Consider the following 20,020-nt stretch of genomic DNA (forward strand, 5'->3'; position numbering starts at 1 on the left):
AAAAGAGGAAGTTTTAACTTCTATTCTTGTTATTTGAAGTGGAAATAAAACAGGAAAAAGTCTGACAACTCTTCATTTGCAGCAATATCAATATGAAACACATTTTTAAATAAATGCGTAAATTATGTTTTAAATACAATAAATGGAAGCAATTTTTAGTTGCAGACTGAACCAAACTTACTACAACAGTACTCACATTGTTTAAAGACTCGCATTCAGGTGTTTTCTGAACCATTTTGAAATTGGGGAGAGAACATAAGAGAAATCAAAAATTCAACTTCTAATACAACACTAATCCAAAAAAGAGGAAAAGCATCATCTCACATGAACTGATGTCTCTTTGACTATCGTGCTAGAAAAAAAAACTGTGTTGTTATTTTAAGGAAATGAACACAAACACTAGTTACTGATTATTAAGTTGGGTTTCAGCAACTCTGTTCAGTGTGAAACTGAAAAAGTCCCGGACGAACCAAACAAATTAGTGCTACAACAGCAAACGAATAAATGAAATGATTTGTCGTACAGCATAAAACTGATCTCCACCATTTTCATATTAAATTCATTATTTTAGAGGGCAGGAACAATAAAACATTTCTATTTCCATCTTTTCAAATACGAGAGTTTGCTACTTTCCGCAATTTAATTTAATTCATTACATATATATATATATATATAAATATATAACTTAATATCTGTTGGGTGGCCCTTTTTTTTTTTTTTTTTTTACACCATTTTATTACGTTTGAAATAACAAACGCTTCAATCATTGATTGGAAAAATATTCGCAAGATTGTGGAATGTAAAAAAAAAAATCTTTATTCGCAGCTCTAATCATGACCTCACCGACGAGAAGAGAAGAGAAGGAGAGATCCACCCAGGGTTGGAGGGAGGGCCGGGTCACTTTCCATGATGTGTTTGTATCAGGGAGGAAACAGAACTCAGCCCTGTGTTAACCTATTATTAACATTCACTGAGAAGAGAGCTGTTCCCATAGCTGGGGTCTCTCTCTCCCTCTCTCTCTCTCTGTAGTCTGTGTCTTTGGGCTTGGGCGGTGTGTGTTTGGCACACGAGGAGATGAGAAACAGAGTGTTTTTATTAGGGAGGGGTCCTTTGTGTGTCTTTGTGGAAAGCAGAGCATATTTAGGGATACTGCCCAAGCTCCCAGAGGCACCCCTGCCTCCCCCTCCAACTTCTTCTTCTTCTTCTTCTCCCACAAAACGCACTACACTCCACACTTTAAGTACTACCAGCTGCATCACGGAGAGACGAGCCGACAGAGGGAAAGAGAGAGAGGAGACAGAGAGGGAGAAGTGAAAGGGGGAAAGTAAGAGTAGGGAGACAGGACGAGCTGGGGGAGGGAGAAACAGGGAGAAATTTGGGGGAGTGCGAGCTCAGGAGGGGTCATCCTGGAAACAAATCAATGGCTGATACATTCTTGGGGACTAGTTGGACTGGAGCTCTTCCTCCTTGGCTGCCTATTGGCTGGGAGCAGCCCAGAGGAATGCACCGGAGCCTGCCTATGGAAAGCAGAGGCAATGACCTCCAGCTCTCTCACAGTGGCACAATTGTTTGAGTTTGAAGAAAAGGGGGATGGAGCAGGAATGAGGGAAGAAGCCCATAACTCTTTCTTTTCCTCCGTACTCTCTTGTGCCGTTTTTTTGTCTCTCTCTCCTGCTCTCTGTCCATCTCTTTCTCCCACTCTAACCCTCCATCATTCAGCCTTTCCCTCCCTCACTCCCTCCCTTCCTCACTCCCTCCCTCGCCCTTCTCACTTTACTCATTCAACTCCTGTGTCTATGTCTGCTTGGAGGTTTTGAACAGGCAGATTTCCCCAAATCCCACGTGTCTCAGCCGATGAGACTAAACATAAACAGCCGATGAAAGAAGATGATAAATGAACAAAGTGAGGTTTAGGGAAGTCTCTCAAAGGTTGTCTAATCTAGAATGGTTTTATAGAGACCCAGTTAGTCATGTAGCCTCGGATGAGTTTAAACAAGAAGAGAGAGGGAGGACAAACAAACAGACACTTGCGGCCGTCTTCTATGGATGAGGTCATTCAGCCACGACAGTGTTTACACCCAGAGAGGTTTAACCAAGGTCACAAAAGGAAAATACTTTCTTGCTGAAAGTTCAAGGAGGAGATCAATACCACTCTCTCCATCAGTTAAACATGAAAGCTTAGCAGTAAGTGTGAGGGGGAACCAGCTCACCAGGTACTGACCTGGGGTGAACTCCTAGCACCTCTAAAGCTCGTCGATTTTGTTTTCTTCGGGGGCCATGTATTTTACAAGAAGGGCACTCAGAGAGCACACATACCGTCAAGTTTAAGAAAATGAAAAAAGAAAAATCCTGGATCTACCTGTTCAAAATGATCTGTCTTCCTCAGGTCATGTCCACAAAATGAAATCTTCGGTAGTATTTTGCTTTATCAGGCAAAATAAGAAATAAAGAGGCAAACAAACACACATGAAAACAAAACCTCCTTGGTGGAGGTAATGTTGGTATCAATCAACTCTCTGCAAAAAGCTGATAAGTGAATCTCTAAAAGCTGTCAAACTATTCTTTTAAAATGGACGACTTTGAAACCACACATTAAACCGACCTACAGTAGACCAATGGCCACTGACTATTTTCCCTTTGAGCAGTTAGGTTGTGTGTCTTGCCTCAAAGCTCTACAGCAGGAGGAAGTGACGAGAAACACTTAATACATCTACTTTTTCACAGCCAGATTCATACCAGCTGTCAATAAGCCTTCATGTCTATAACCTTGAGACTGGTACAAACTGTCAGGCTTTGACCTCACATTGTTGTGTCGACTTTGTCTCTGTTAACCTGCGTCACTCCTGCTTTTATCAGATCGACTCGTGTGTGTTATCTTTCACACTATGATTCAGAAGCCACAGGCGTGCAGGAGCTTTTCAAACCAGTGGTTCCTGATCCTGATGTCACTCCACCAGCCACAGAAAAATGTATAACTAGCCCAACATCAACACAAACTACCAAACATGATGCATCTGAAAATGTTTTTGCTATTTAACTTGTTGCTGATTAGCATCAGAACACATACTGTCAGGGTTCTGTAACTGACATAATTTGTGGATAATATGAATTAAACCACACATCACAATACCTCTGGCAGAACCTCAGAATTAACTCTTTTATAAAAATGAGGCAGAAAAACGTAACTCAGCGTGTACATGTGCCGCTGTGAGCCTATTTGTTCCCCTTTTGCCACAGTCATCTCTGTTCATGCCATTCAAGCTAAAATTTTAATTCCAGTCAATGTAAATTGAATTATTCAGTAATTTGTTGTGATTCTGGCAGAGGCTGTTGGCTAATTTGTTTATCACAGAGACTGGTGTCCCAGCACTCCCCACACGACTCTATCACTCAAGCCAAAAATACTTAAATTTGGCAAAGCCCGAGCGCTGGCTGGTACTTGGCTTCATGGAGCCCCTCCTCTTACTCCCCTCTGCAGCCCACCAGGGAAACACACTGAACGGGCTGCTGCAATGACATAAGACTATTTCTGTCATGTCATGTCGATACAGCAATTAGTCTGACTGTCTGCATCACTATTATTCTCTCCTCTGTCTTCAAGTAACTACACACTGCTTTTTCCTCTTACTCCAAGCATGGTGTGTTAATGACTGTTCAGCTGCACAGTACTTTCTCAGACCTGGGCGTGCCAGATAAACAACTGTCTCCTTTTCTCATTAAACCACACGGCCGACTATTTTGTATCTAAAGTTCCCAAGTTTTCTCCTGCAGGAACCTGTGTGCAATCTTTCCCCAGCTGCAGGGATATCCTGAACAAAGAGATAGAGGGTCGAGAGGGAAGGAAAAAAGCTGCAGCTGTGGAACAGCAGGGCCGGTTGAAAAGGACAGAGCGTTGGCAAGAGGGCATTCACCTTTCTTGTGACTGCTGGGTCGAGATAACTCCTCAGCTTCTGGAGGTACGTGTGAGGTGGGTTTTTCACCTGGAATCGCTCCTGTGAAAAAGAGGAAAACAAGAGTGAGGTGGGCAGACAGCAGAGTGAGAAAACAGAGCAGGAACATTCAAAGAGAGGAAACATTTAAAAAAATACATCATTAAATTCCAGAATAAAATCTTGAATAAAGCTGTAATTTTTATCAGTTCTGTGGAATTGACACACATACTGGTGTGATGTAATAAGATGCCCGCTGTCACAGGTCTGAGCACATCTCCTGTTCACAGGAAACTGCTGTTGACACTAAAGCCGTGAGATTAAAACTGAACAGGCTCTGGGTGAATTACACCCTTGAGTTATCCTTCAACTGATGGGATCCCCAGATTATGTTCAACTTTAAGAGGCCGAATGAAAATAACATAACAATGGCTCCTGTGCTAAGAAGCTGCTTTACTGTGGGATAAACCTTTTATATAAAGGTCACATGTGTGTTGTTGACTTCGGGTGTAAAGAAACAGTATCGGTTCGTTTTTCTTGGAGATTTCAAACTTTGGGGGCTTTCAGGGATAATTTACACATCGCACTTTCAGAACGGCTTTTGTGGGGACAACTGTGCTGGCCCTGCATGTTAAGCTTGTTAGAAAAGAGGGTTTCAAACATGACAACAATATTAATTTCTATTCTATTACCTTTCTGCCAAAAAAGTGAAACAGAACAGTTGTGTTTAGCTGCCAAACAGGTGGACGACAGCAGGAAGGTGATGAACTGTGCAGATCACTGGCCACAGTCTGATAAACACTGAGCAAGGAGACTGCGACAGTTGAGGTCATCCAGCAGGCAGAATATCATACACCGATCGTTCTGATAATTATTGTCATTAGTTTAATGAGCACAAAAAAGCAGAATCTGCCTCAGGGATTGTGTGAGTACATGTCCTGTGTTCAGCCAGGAACAGGTTTTAGGTCAAATCCCTCACGTTATTGTGCTCTAAATATAAATACAACAGATTAGTGCTGGATTTGGATCAGTGTGTTGAGCGGGAAACCGTATTTGGAGCAGGCTGAGCGCCACGCAACAGTGGCATGAATGATTCTATTAAGTGATTTACCCCACAATGCTGAATCAGAACAGAGACAGAAATGTAATTAAAGAAATGCATTCTTCACTTAGTAAGGAAAGAGCAGCCACATTTCCTTACTGTATCGACTAGCCAGATGTCTGACTCTAAGGTGAAGATAAGATTTGCATGAAATTAAGAAGAAAATCTCAAACAAACGTGTGTTTTTACACCAGTATGGTAGGAAGTCACACATGCATCAGTCAGCTCGAGGTCTGTACATCCACAAACTCAGTAGCTACATGGTTTTCTACAGTATATGGACTATATTTAAAGAGCACGTTCCCAGTCTTATCAACCACTCAAAGTGCTTTTGTTCATTTATTCACATACTCATTGATATAGCAGTCAGTCTACAACCCGCTCAATGCCATTTCACAAACAATATATTTCATTCTTAAAAATGTTCCACCAGAGCAAGTTGGTGTTTTCTGGATCAGATTTTTTTTTCCTGGAACTAATTTGAAATGCCCTATTACCCTCCAGTTCATGTGGTTCAGCAGTCACAGACAACCTGTCCCCCCCAGTTATAAACTTCAGTAAATCTTGGCCAGATTTAACCCCACACTGTGCAGAGGCACTGACCAACAAGTGCAGCGACAAGGATCCCTCACTGGCTTCCCACTCAACACTTCACAAAGAAACTCAAGCCAGAAATAGCGCAACTGGGAATTGAAAGCTTTATCTTTGCAGTGGCGGGTGCCATCCATGTGCACAAGTAACGTCATTCACTTTAATCAAAATTACACAAACTCCACTGCACCAGATAACCAGAGAACTAATCTCAAAGATCAAGATGGAATTCAATTATCAGCTTAATGTCTTTTCCTCTGTGTATAAAAAACTGAATGAAATGCTCCTGGCTCTGCTGCATTATCAGCAACATCACATTTCCCCCAGCTACAGAGTGACTATCTCACAAAAACAGGAAGGACAACAGCGGTGTCAGGAAAGAGAGCTGCCCGTCATGGACACAGCTGACGGATTGCTCAGTCCTGCTTGAGGGTTTCATTTGCTACAGAGCTACGATATAAAATATCTGGCAGACACAGAGTGCAGCTGAATATACCCTGTTGCATGCAAAGAAATGTGTGGAATGGAAACAGGCTGTAAATACAAGAAGCTGGAGAGTGTATCATAAAGAACACATGTCTGGCTTTTAGGAGCTCATATAAACTGGTTCCAACATGCTCTCTGTGGTGGTTTTGTCTGGGAGAGCTGGTTTGTGCTTAATTTGAGAGGTGAGGTACAAATCCCCCGCTGCACCTGACGAGAGCAGAGACCTGAGAGGGGAAATCACAAATCAGAAGAAAGTTGTTGTATGCAGACGTGCATTCAAGTGCGAGTACAAAAACTGAGCTATAAGGGCCACTTCTTTAGGAACTGTGTTGTTGGTTGTAAAGACTGAGCAGTCTCAAATTTTCCCATCAATGACTCCATCATCTCCCGTAGTCCAGCTGTCTTTCACATCGGCAGCATCCTCCATCCTTCATAAAGCCTGATAATATAATATTTCAAACTTTGCAGGGTTTAAAAGGGGGGGGTGCACCTGTCATCTCTGCCACCCTCCATCACAGTTGCCATGGTTACATAACGAGATTCACTGTAGCTATGACACAGAAAACACTTTACTCCCTGAGCTGCCTGTGCTGTCATGGGTATAGGCTTGTTGGGAAAACAAGGGGGAGGTACAGACGTCGGAGGTTCAGTAATGTTCTTTCATATTTGACTGTTAAAATAATTGGATTGTTCAATGATATAAGCTTCACACCTACAGTATATTACCTCTCATTGTAGACAGAGATAACACTGATTAGATGACTCCACAGCATATTTGTTATTTCCTCTCTTTTACAGTAAGTGAGCAACTCCAGAGCTGCTTGTCAGTAAAATCACCACGCTGTGTTTCGGTGTCAACTGCTCCACTTACAATAAAAAAGGAAACCAACTATTTTCACTTCAGGTCTGAGAGAGGAACACAAGAGCCCTCTCTTAACTGAAAGAGGATGTCTGTCTGCTGGTCAGCGGCCCCGTGGGCTCCCTCTGGCACCGTTCCCTTCAGGTTCAGTGGCCATCAATACAGCTGTAGTGGGCTGTGGTCTTGATCTCGTCTCTGTTTTTCTTTTTTTTTCCTCCTCTGCTCAGGGATGCAGAAAAACTCCATGGCACGGAGATTGCAAGCTGAGTGGAGCACTCAGACCACAGCTCAGTGCACAAGATGCACCCTCTGTTATTTCCTCCACGCTGCACTGACGCCGGTTACAGGCCCAGTTTTTTTTAAAGGCTAACTGATGTGTGCTCCCTGCTGTGCCACTTAACCCACTTGACCAGGGAAGTCAGGGCAGGGTGGAAAGGCCAAGACAGGCTTACAGGATAAAGGCAGGGCAATGGAGCATGGCCGCTGTCGTTACGACACACAGCAGAGCAGAGCATCAGTAGATGGTTGAAATGTACAGTACAAACATGTAGTATCACTTCTTCTTTACTTTGATGAACTGAAAGGGTTGATTGGTGACTATACAGCCAGTGAGTGGCATCTCACTGGTAATTATGCAGCCACAGTGCATGAAGTAAACAGATGAGAGACTGATGCCCACCTGATCACAAATCAGTTCCCACTTCTTCTCGTTGTCGTACTGCCGCAACAGTCGTGCTTTGTCTGGGGGAAGATTCATCGAATTCTGAAAGAGAGACAAAGGTCAGAGTTAATTGGAAGCAGGTAATGAAATATCATCAGTCATATGAGTCAAGTAAAAACTGAAAACACACACCAACTCAAACATTGAAGCTCCAGGAATTCATGATTTCCACTGGAGGACATATACACAAACTTTGTTACAGAAATAGAAAGGACAGATCTTATCTTTTACTAAACCAATTGCAGACTCTCTCAAGAACTATGCAAATGTCAGCAGGAATCAGAAATAACCTCTGAAACAACAGGTGACAGATCTGTACATGATCTTAATAATCCCTCCACTTGATCTTTGCCTTCACATTCATCTTTATAAAGAGTATATGTTACAGAAGTTAAAGAAGAGGCTACAACAATCAACAGATTTCTTCCTCATGGGAGCAAAAATGTATAAACCAAATTTTCTACCAAATGGGCCTTTTCTTTAAGTAAAACAATTATTGACATGCTAGTATGATTAAGACATTGAGGCTGACAAAAAAATTATTATAAAGACAATTGAAGCAATGATAGTCCAAAAGTTGAAACATGTCATTGAACATGCTCACGAGGCGGCTCCGCTGCAGACATGGGAAACCTTTAAGACTGCTGCTCAGAGCCACCTTGGAAACTGTTGTTAAGGAGAAGCCAAAACAAATCTTCATTTGCTTCCCCTGACTAGATTTTTTTCCCTGTCCAACCAGGTTAAAACATCATCCTGGAAAACAGTTACCAACTCATGGGAACCAGAAAAGCCACTAATGAGAAAGATCCCAAAATATCTGCCATGTGAAAAGCTGCAGACAAATACTGCAAAGGAAAACGGGACTCTACTCTATTGGACTGAGAAGAAATGCCTCAGCTCTGTTGACTAGCTGCTGCTTTACATTTAAGAACTGTCTCTTTTTCTTTTTTTTCTTTTTATTTTCATCCCGATTTTATGATTCCAGAGAGATTTCGTGAGAAATGTGTTGTTCAGGGCAGATCTCTGTACTAGTTAACACTCCGTATCTGAAACGAATCCCCAGTCGTCCAAAAAAACTGTTACACAACTCCTTTCTTTATCCTGCTGTCCTTTATCGACATCTGCTTCATGTTGGAACACCTCTGCAGTCGTCTAAAAAGTTGGCTCTTTCAGACACCACTGTGATTCACCACGCCCTCGTGTGAATTAAAAAAGCTTGGCAATTAACCTCGCACTTAATCGCACCACCTACATAAAGTAGATGGCTGAAAAAAAAGTGTAACCCAGCTGGAGATTTGCTCAGACGTCCAGGGCAGATCCATCTTACGTGAAAAGCCACATCGAGCGTTTCATTTGCAGCTTTCAGTCATAAAAGATGTGAAAAACGGTATTGTGAGAATATTTTCCACTGGTAAGGGAAAAACGGGGGAAACATGGCTATTATGCAGCGCTCAGCTTGGGGCTGTCCCCCCACTGCTCGGCTGATGGGCTGGATCATCTATCAGTGTGTGTGTTCAGTGCTCGGCCTCCACTTTTTTTTTTGTCTCCGCTGGATTTTCCGCTCACAGGGGGGAGCGAGAGGAAGATGGATGAGGAATATCCCTGGATGGAACCTGGTTTGGTGAGCGAGACACTGATTGAGTGGTTTGAGCCCCAACTTACTCCAGAGCTTTTCATTTTGTATAAGATATTATGGAAAATCCTCCATTTCAATATTGAAAGTGCATTGGTAAGAGAAAATCAATGTGGAGGGAGATGCTGAGGAGGAAGAGGGACAGGAGGGCAGATCCAGGATTTCTTTTTTTCCTCCATATTTTTTGTTGATTTCTCACAAAATAATTAATGGATCTTGATGAATCAGCAATATGTAAGGGACTGGTATATTCATGGGTGTGTGCAATTTGGTGTAGAAAAAAAAATGGATCTAGTGAATATAAATGTGGTTTCATGAGGGCTATGCATTCCACTGAATGCAATTCAATCACATAGTTAAAACTGACTGATGAAGAGATATTGATGAGGCGCAATTGATTTACATCACAGGAGCCAATAAGCCTGCAAAGTGAAATCCCAATATAAGAGTGTTTATCTTTAGATGCTTCAAAATCAACGTGAAGCACAAAACTTGGGTTTTTATTTGGTCTATTCCCAGACTGTAGCCCGTCCACTCCTCTCTACGAGAGCGGGCAGGAAATTGCATCAGTATTCAGCAGACACTGCACGCTGGGCTGATTGTTGCTGTGCTGACTGCAGGGAATTGGGAGTCAGGAGGGATCATATTGACTCAGTTTGGCTGCTCATCAGATGAGCAGCGTTTATACCCACTTCGCTTCCCTAAACACATTAAAATACAATTTGATACCGGAGCAGACTGTCATATGAAATGAAAGGAAACAACCAGCGGTTTCGCTATTTTACACAGAGAAGTGTGACATTTAATGGCAAAAAAAGAGTAAATGATGGAAGTTATGTCTAGACTATAGCTTTGGATATAAATAGGCTTGTGTGATGACGTGGGTGCTCGATATAGGTGCTGAGCTCCTGCAGCGTGTTTGGGTGACTGGGTGGTTTTCAGAGCCGCTGCGACTGCACTGAGCTTTGGGCTTCCTGCTTGGTGCGGCTCCAACTAAAGCAAAGAACCACTTCTACCAGCCTTCATTTCATCCCAATGCTAATGAGCTGTGACAGGCACTCAGCTCTCTGGGGTCAGGTTACCCCACATCTACACCCACAAGATGTGTGCATGTGTGTGTCTGTGTGCATCTGTGTTATTAATGGGGAACTGTTGCGGAGGGTGCGGCGGCTTTTCACCAACACGTGACGGCAGACCACCCTCACAGAAATTTGACTCATTAGTAAATCCCACAGTAATTAAAGTCTAGCTCCAATAAAGTAAGGAGGATTATAACACGTACAATAATGCACTGATCCAATAGAGCCCTGGTATCACTCTGGTACAAGCCCCAATCACTGGGTCTGGCAATGACAAAAAACAATCTGATAAACTGGTGACAGATGTTCTGACATTTAATATTGTAGATCTAAACTTTGTGCAACCTGCTGTAAAAACAAGCAACATGATAATTTAGCTGTCTGCCATCATCGTACCAGCTGCATGGAGGTTTGCAACCTAAAGATAAAACGGGAGAATCTAAAATGTTTGATGGAGTGTTTCATGGAGAGAAATCTCTTTTTCAAGCTTCAATAATCCAATTGTCATTAACTAATTCACTTGGAGAAGTATCTTGCATGAGAATAATGAAAGTGAATGAACAACAAATATCAAGAAACAAAAGTGCAAGGGAGAATCACATATTGAGGATTGTGCTGGTCATCCAGCACACGGTCATTTCCTGAATGCCCCAGCACAATCCTGTGAAATGCGGGGTATTCAGGGTTCAGCATCTCCAGCCTCGCTTCATGCTCTAAGCAGCTGTTGCACATCTGTGCTGAAACTTAATGAATTGCTTTAGAGACATAACTGCGATGACTTTTAGCTCCAACAGGACTTGTACAGCATTAACATTAGCATTAACTGTATACTTTATAAAGGACAATAACCTTGGACCTTCAAGCAAGTGTGTGTATGCATGTGTTTGTGCTTGAAATAGTCAGCTTTGGGCCTTGCTCAGTGTTACTCAATTTTATCTTTGCAAGAGTCTGCTCATAAAAAAGTTTTTTTTGAACAAAGACAAGAAATAAAATCCGGTCAGCATTTTATCTGTTATGATCTCTGGCCTGTTGCAAGGTCAGACACAATCAAACAGCCATCAGCTACATGCAATATTTGTTTGGACATCAGGTTCAAGACACAGTCTTGGTTTGGTTGGAATACCCATGATTACAGTTTACAAGACAGGAAAAGCTGAAGCTGTAAGGTGCTGCTGTTGGAGGTTTACAGTATAGACGTCTACCCTGCAGGTCTCCATCTGACTGGTCCATTCCTTTTTAATCTATCCCTGAAATATTTAAGGCTGATATGCAAACTAAAACGGATGAAAACTGCAAAAATATTGAAACTGCTACAAATTCCAAATATATGTATAACTATATGTAAACATACTATATATACACGATGGAGGGTCAGAGTGTTTACCCTCTGTTGAGAGGCTGTAGAAACATCTCTACAAACCATGGTGCAGCTAAGGGATTCCATATTGGACCCTGTGTAACTATGACAACCAGTGGCTCAACTTAAACCACTGCAACTAATATCAATTTATGTCCTAAGCTTCATAAAAGCGGTCTATTATTGTCCATGTATCCTCTCATTAGGCAGCCTGAGTCACAGAAAGAAGTAAAAATAGACAGCTGCATGGCCCGAAGCCCACCACCAACCACCCACCACCTTCCAGGAGGTCTGAGGAGGCACGGCCTTCACAGCACAGCTGGGCCAGAAAAGCAAACACGCAGCCCACATGAAGGACCTGTTCTAGTTACTATTGCTGAGAAAAGACGTGGACTGTGTTAACAAAACTGAGAAGCCATCCATTCAACATGGGGATGAGTGTAAAAAGGGAACATATTACAAGTCAAGGTGTGCAAACAGACCAGTGTGGGGTGGTAGAAAGGTTCATTACTCTCCCAAGAAGAGAAAAAACTTCTAACACTACTATACCTTCCTGGGCTTATTTGGCCATTCAACCAGTATACTGAAGTGTCCCAAAACTAAATGTACAAATGCAAAGCAGCTACATGCACAAATTGTAAGACTTTTTTTTTAAGACCTCTTTGTTAAATTTGACGGATACACACTCATTTGTATTAATTGCATTCAAATTCATGACACAAAGTAGAGAAAAGGGACTAGTCACTGCGTACCTCTAAGTCCTATCATGAAACAACATTTAAATTCACTAAATCAGACTTTTGTTTGGATCTGCACCAAATTGCACACACTCATAAACATCAGTCACGTAAATAAGCCTGATTTTTTCATCAAGATCCAGGAAAAAAATGCCCCATCAATGTTAAAGAAAGTCATAATTAATTCCTGCAACAAGGTTTAATGGGTTCTTCCCCTGACCCATACTGCAGCCTTCCACCAGGTTTTTGTTCTATCTTGCTTATAAAAAATACAAACCAACCAAGAAACAAATGGACAGGGGTGAAAACACAACCTCCATCCACATCTCAACTAACTGAAAAAGTTTTTGTGGGAGCAAAGTTGCAGAAAATGTGATGAGCTGAGAAAAAGAAAGTCTAAAAGGTTACTTGGATGTGATGACTTTCAAGCCAAATCACAAGACAAAGCTCAAAAGCTCTGGTGAGAAAAAAAAAGATAAAAACTTGTTTTCTTGAAAGCGGTTGAATCAAATCTACCACCTCTGATATAGCTACACACAGGAACAACCAAAAGAGAGAGAGAGAGACAGCCACACAGCTTCCTGTCAGAAATCTCTCGGAGCAGGGATTGATTTATCCTCAAGGACTTGGGCTTGTTATGTGTTAAAGACACGCCCACGCTCTCCCATTGCTATATCACTATCATAAAGAACTCCAGGCTTCCTGACCTGACCAAGCACATGCAGCATTACTCGATCCAAATCATCGAAACCGTTTCCTTGGTTTTATAAGAAACATTTGTCATTCAAAACAACATTCCTCTAATTGATTACTTTTCATAAAATGTCTCTCTGTCTCTCTAAACCAGCGTTACAGGCACCGCGCTGCATGCCACAACAAGAGAGAGCCCTCTGACAGCAGTATTTATTGACGACTCATCATAACAAATGTTTGAAAATTGCTCAATGCTGCGGAAATGACTGGATGCTGCACCATTCTCTCTCAATATGTGCTTTCTCACTCACTGATTTGATATGCTTCTAAAGAATTGATAAGAGGTTAGTGCTGCCGGTATATATTTAACTCCCGAGGAGTACAAATACGTGGCTGACTGCACGTGAACATAATGTTGCTAAATTTACCCAGCAGTGAAGTGGAGGAGTCATGCTGCTCAGAGCTGGTGAGCGATAAGGAATAAAGGAGTACGACAGGCCGGGGGTATGTGATATCCAAACCACACCGTCCTCCCCTCATTAGCGCAGCGTGGATCTGTAATCCTCTGCATTCTTTGGGGGCACAGGTGTCCCCCGTCTGTCCTCAGATTAGCTTTGTAATCTCCAGGACCCCCTGTCCCTTCTCAGCAGCCCGCACCATCAGGACGGTGATGTTTATGTTTGTGGAGCTGTTCACTGGAATGGCCCCTTGACCAAATGGTGAGTTCAAATGTTTGAGGCCCCTCTCACAGGCACATTCCAACAAAATTCCTTTCATTAACCTCCGAGGTGATGACTTTAATCTTAGATACAGTAAATAATGTCCATCTGTGCCACTGCAAGAAAACTTTTACATGCACCAATACAAACTCAATTACGTGTACCAGCTCATACTGGTGAAATACGTCACTCTATCTTTTTACCACCGCTACTGTTATCAAACTACCTCATTATGCTGGACTATCATTCCCTTTTAATGGGGTGCCATCATGCGCTGTCGAACTGCATTGTGGTTCCCTTGTGTCGCCTTGCCTTGCGTACGGCAGATACATATTGTCATTACGACGATTGCGTTGGCACCAAGCATCAGCACCGCGAAGCACAACACATACATGTGAGTCCAACATCGAGCACTCAGTGCATCCAGGAAGCCAAACACCAAAGTGTATATGATTAATGATGTTAAATCAACAGTCATATAAATGTAATGCAGCAGCTGCAAGTGGGGGGAGCCAAATTTAACTTCCTGTGTGAACAATCTTGAAATCGGAGTGAAGGGTCAAACTTCTCTGTATTATTACATGTGTTTTCTTCAATAAACCTTCAAACACAACATAAAAATCCCTAACACTTAGTGGGCTATGTTGTGGGCAAATATACCGTATCTGGCTAAAAGGCGATTGCAATGTCTGGGTTGGGGGTAAAATCACTCTGGCTTGATACATAAGGTCTCATATGCTGGACATTATCCAAATACCGGACACATTATGGAGATTGTTTGGAGCAGCAGGAAGTTGTCCAAATAAAATAAGTGATGCATGAAAACACAGGAGTTCTAGCCAGGCCAGATGTTGCGAGGTTGTGAAAGAGTCTGGACAGAGGTGCAATTCGTATTCTTGTTCCAGTTCCACAAGACAAAAGGATATAAATCAGGAAAGTTGTTTATCTCAAACAAAAACAGCCGCTCTTGGTAGTATAAATGCAGCGTGTCATAGAATGAAATCATGTGTTTACTTCAAATTACATGATGTTGGAAGACAACACCTCCTTGTTTCAGTAGGAGGCTGTGAGATGTACAGGGAATCTGTAAGCACTGACTAATTAAATACTGTTGCAAAGTATTACTCTGCAGAGCGTTTAATGTGTCTGCTGTTAACTACAAATACAATCACAGTCATCATTAAAGTTTTGACCTTACTGTTTTTATTTGCTCCATTTACAAAGGTAAGAATTTCCTCCATGTCCACAGGATATGTTAGGATATGACTGCTCCCCAAAAGTGAAGCCAAAGTGTCTGGATCGCCCCCTGATGGCTGGCTGCAGTATAGGTCATAAACCCCACCTCCTCCATATCAGGGATGGGACATGGACAAACATACAAGTCAAACTGCACGTCAAATAAATGTTTCTCAAAGATGTTTTTGTTATTTTAGGTAGTTCATCGCACGATCGCTACTGCAAAGACTCTGGCTCCAAATATGTAAGATGGCGGGATTCATATCTGGTATATTTAAGCTTCAATTCTAAACAGCGGGAGGAAGATGAGACATGTCGTTCATCTTTATTTCCAATCTTTGCCACACGTCAGCGAGGGTACATCACTTCTATTTTCATGGAGTAAAACCTTGTGTTGTTTTAAACATAATCAGATGTATTGTAGCTAGTGTTAATTTTGTCACCCATGTTTTACACAACCACAGGCGGGATGGCGGGAGAGCCTGCACGGACCGATGCTGTTGTGTTACACATCATAACTCTGCCATCTGAAAGTCCCACACTGTGGTGTCATTACGTTGGCTTTGTTTACTTCTGTATAAACACATTACTGGCACGATGAGGGGTTTCCTAACAGCCATGCAGTGGGATCACTGTTTGAAAAGGGGCATAAACTACTTTCCCCCAACAGGCATTAAGTTAGAAAACTAAAATAAAACAACTTATTTAAGTGGAAAAGGTGTTTCTTCTGGCTTGTTGTCAAACACATGCACTCACTGGGATACTGTAACAGGCTGCACAGACACAAAGAAAGGTGTGTGCTCTCTGTTTGTTTACGCTGATATGGAAAAGCCAGCTGCCCGGGTGCTTGGAAGATATACTTATCAATTCTCACTTGCACGTAGCTGGCAGCTTTAACACAACACTGAATCTGAGCTAACATGGCAGACTTAGTTTATTCTTTGTTTTAGCTGTGCTTCTGGGATCGGTTTGGCATCTCTGCTACCATCTCTGACAGAATGATTACCAACAGAAACCCCAATGTATGTGGTAAACTCCCACCATGGTGATTTCCCACACATCCAAAAATATCATCCCTCTACCAGAGAAGAATTCATCGCTAAGAGCTAAACAGTCACTTCTTCTAATGAGATGACTGAAGTCCTCTGAACTACAGGTTCCCAACACAGAAACGTGCTTCAGTATCATCAAGTAAAGAAAGGCTGAATGGAACTTTGATAAAACGAAGAGAAACATGATCACATCCCAGCCTTTATGTCAACAATAAACAGCAGGAAGGAGAAATCCTGAAGGCCAGGTGGAGGTGACAAAGCACACTGAACATACAGTGTGTAACAGAGCTCAACCAATTTATCAGTTGACCTTCCACTGGTATGTGCAGTTATTTTTGCAGATATGTGCAGTTATAAATACTTCAATTTTAGAGAATAAACTATTCAGAAAATATGTGAATTTCCATTAAATACATTACAAAACTGTATTTGCTCAATTCAAGATCTATGTATTTCGCTGTATTTCCTTTATTTATAGTTATTGATAATAAATCCTTTTGTTAAAACTGTAAAATATTAAGCATCAATAACATTTAATTAACATAAGGGAATAATACTGAAATCTTAGAAATCAAAATAGTATTTTTTTAATATAGATACTGGCTAAATTACCAAAGTACCTTCCCACTAAGCAATTTGAATCAAATCTGTCAGAAACATCAGAAACTAGCATGAAAATAACCTGCTCTCCCATGATAGTATGTTCTGTGATCTGCTGTATTTTGCTGAAGAGTTATTTACAATGTGGTCTTAACTGAGTAGAGCCACTCTACAACAGGGAATGTGCTCCTTAAACTCTCTTCAAAAATAAACTCAGTCTGTGCTTTGGCCTTTGAGTTTTACTTGGAAAAAATAATCAGTTAATCTAAACCACAAGCAAAATGAGACTATGGCTGGTCCACTCTGCTTTGCTTTCATGTGGGAGGTCCAGTGTGAGATGCTCATCTTCGTGTCCAAGAAAGCCTGATGCAACAGACTGCGGCATTGTCTGTAGCTGTGATGGGGTCTATATCAAACTCTGGCAAAGAGCAATGAAGTACATTGAAATGCAACTGCACCTCCCCATTCTGCTGTGCAGATGTTAATTCTGGCAAGTCCCCACCTAACAAAACCTGCCTTTTTGTCTCTGGTTGTTTAAAAATCAGAGCAGCATGTATCACAAAGAAAAAACAGAGAAAAGAAAAACTCAGAAAGAAAGGAGACTATATTTAAGTAAACTATCAACAAAGTATTACAGTATAAATTGCTGTTGCAAATCTGAACAAGGACCATGAAGTTGTAAGAAGTCCAAAGACTTGCAACATGTACCGACAACTCCAAAACGTCAGCTGATAGACCATGAGTCCTCGCCTTCAGACACGTCTCACAGATCCACATTATTCAGTTCCAAGAAGCTACAAGATGGCAAGTAAATAAGCAAGTAGATGAAACCATGAGGATGATTGTGCAAACCAGCCTAGAATCAAACTGTAAACATGCCTAAAAGAGCTCAAGGCCCCTACAACAGGATGACAACAGCATCAATGCCACAAGATAAAACTGACCCTGAAGCCAGAACACCAGATATTTGTCACAGTGACACAGATATTTGAAGGCTTTTCTGTACTTAGTTTTGTGATTGAGCTCGACGCCATGAATGTCAACTAACTTTTAAGAGTCCACAACAAAACACTCACTCCTGTGCAGCACTTCAGGCCAAGCAATCTCTCTTTAATAGCGCAGCTGCCACTTTGGAGCCGAGACAGATCCTCGCCATAATGTACTTCTACACAGAGCTGCGACTCTCCTGGTCTTTTGTGGGGGCCCTCGGACCGGTCCTGTTGGACAACAGTGGCAACAGCCTGTGTCCGGCATGAAAGGACCAGGGTGGTCTATTCCAAACTACAACATCGTGCACCTGCTTCGAAAGCAGGAAGACCTACAGCAAAGAAATTCATGGCCAAGTACAAACTCACTAACTCCGGACTGGAGGCCATGGAAAGTTTCTCTTTCCTTAACAACACTTGATACTAGACATTTAGTATAACTTTTTAGCAATGTCAACCAAAACTTTGAACAACTTATTCTGGAAGCGAGACATAAGTTCATTATGTCACACTCCTGAGACTTGATCCCAAGCAAGGGTCAGAGCATTTTAACCAGGTGTGATCGTGCTGAAAACCCCCTGTAAAGCCATATTTTAGTGTCAATAAAGTGTTTTTTTGTCGTAATCCGGTAAACTCTGCCACCTAAGCAGCAGTGCAGAAAATCCAACCACCCCCAAACGTGTGGATGTCAAAACAGAACCAAGAACTACAATAATGATTGAAGCCCCAGTGGTTTCAACTCAGCGGTGCTCGACTCAGTCAAGAGACCTGTTCATACATCATCAGCTGACCCTCTGCCAGCCGGGCAGGAGGCCTGCCTGCATGCTCCGCTTCGGGGTTTTGAGCAGCATATGAAGGCTGAACACTGCAGCACCTCACATCCACTCTGTGGGCCTGCAAAGGCCAGCAACACTGGCTGCCGGATCTCATCACTGCCTGGGCATTTCATGCTCAGCTCTGTTACAGCTAATTGGTTGGTAAGCGTCCTGGGGCTCCAGTGCAGCAGAAACACACATACACAAGCATGTACACGCACACACACTGAGTATGTGTGGTGGTCTCTCGCAGCCTGCCGGGTCTGGGTCCGGTGCCAGGCTCCGTCTTGGGCTCTCCACAGAATAAAGAGCAGTTCTGTTCCCTGGGCCGGCTGCACGGGATTCAGCCACTGCTGACCCTCTGCTCCTAGGACAATTCGCATTGTTCTGCTTTTTAATGAAGAAGAGTTGACGTAAAGAATTCGAGCAGTGCAAGCTTAGTAACTTCCTGGGTCCCATGTAGAAGAGTAAGAGAAGAAGGGGTCACTGTCTTCACACAAGCAGAGGCAATGCTAACAAACCTAAAAGTTAAACTTGTCTTTATGAAGAAACTAAACGTTCTTTATATGCAAATACTATTTTTTTTCATTCTGGCCAATCACTTTCTTTTTTTGACACTTCTTTCTTTTGTTCATTGCTCCAGATAAATGAACATTAGCAGAGACTCTTCATGTCACTGAAGACAACTGGAGAGATGAAACCATTCTTATAAAACAATCTTGAATTGGATCAACTGGGTTGAGATTTGGAGACTGCAAAGGCAATAGAAAAAAAGCAGATTTGTCCTTTAATTTGTCACTGTCTGGAACCCCATGTATGGGTATAAATAAAACAGCTGCCTGCTGCTCGAAACTAAATAATGACAGCTGCAGCACATACAATCAAAACAATTAGTAAAAAGATGCTAAAAAGCTCCATGAAGATAATCAGGTAATTATTACCTCCCCCAAGGAGGTTATGTTTTCATTCATGACCATCTGTTTGTTTATTGGTTGGTTTGTCAGCAGGATTATGCAAAAACTATCGAACGGATTTCCAGGAAATTTGCAGTAAGGATGGAACATCAGCCAAGAAAGAACTCATTAAATGAATTTGGAGCAGCTCCAGTTTTTTTTCTTCACTATCTTTAACACTGCGCTATAGGGCAGTCTCAGGAAATAATCTTGATGACATTAAACAAATATCTGGCATATTTAGGGGATTGATCTATGTCTGTGCAATTTGGTGCCACTAGATTGAATTTTAGGCGACTGCTGGGCCTTGGTGAGTGCCACTCTAGTTTCCACTGTGGGTTCATCACTATGAGTTTTCACGTGTATTATACAGTCATCATACCCATTGTTTATATTTCAATATTGATAGGGCAGCTTTAAATTCAACTTCAGCTTTATTCTCCACTATATATATAACTCTTGTTACATTTGG

At 42.0% G+C, this 20,020-nt stretch overlaps 1 protein-coding gene across 14 annotated transcripts in view; it reads right to left on the minus strand.

The window, feature by feature from the left end:
• The window catches only part of fmnl2a (formin-like 2a), a 50,635-nt gene that overhangs the window by 25,881 nt on the left and 4,734 nt on the right, over window positions 1-20,020 (minus strand). For all 14 annotated transcript variants that reach the window (XM_069532275.1, XM_069532277.1, XM_069532278.1 and 11 more), the window contains exons 2-3: window positions 7,647-7,730; window positions 3,912-3,992 (exon numbers count right to left, since the gene is read on the minus strand). In XM_069532275.1, the coding sequence (XP_069388376.1) occupies window positions 3,912-3,992; window positions 7,647-7,730 (165 nt within the window). The remainder of the gene's footprint in view (window positions 1-3,911; window positions 3,993-7,646; window positions 7,731-20,020) is intronic.

The sequence above is a fragment of the Paralichthys olivaceus genome, chromosome 10 (assembly GCF_024713975.1).
Source record: "Paralichthys olivaceus isolate ysfri-2021 chromosome 10, ASM2471397v2, whole genome shotgun sequence".
In the NCBI taxonomy this organism is placed as follows: domain Eukaryota; kingdom Metazoa; phylum Chordata; class Actinopteri; order Pleuronectiformes; family Paralichthyidae; genus Paralichthys; species Paralichthys olivaceus.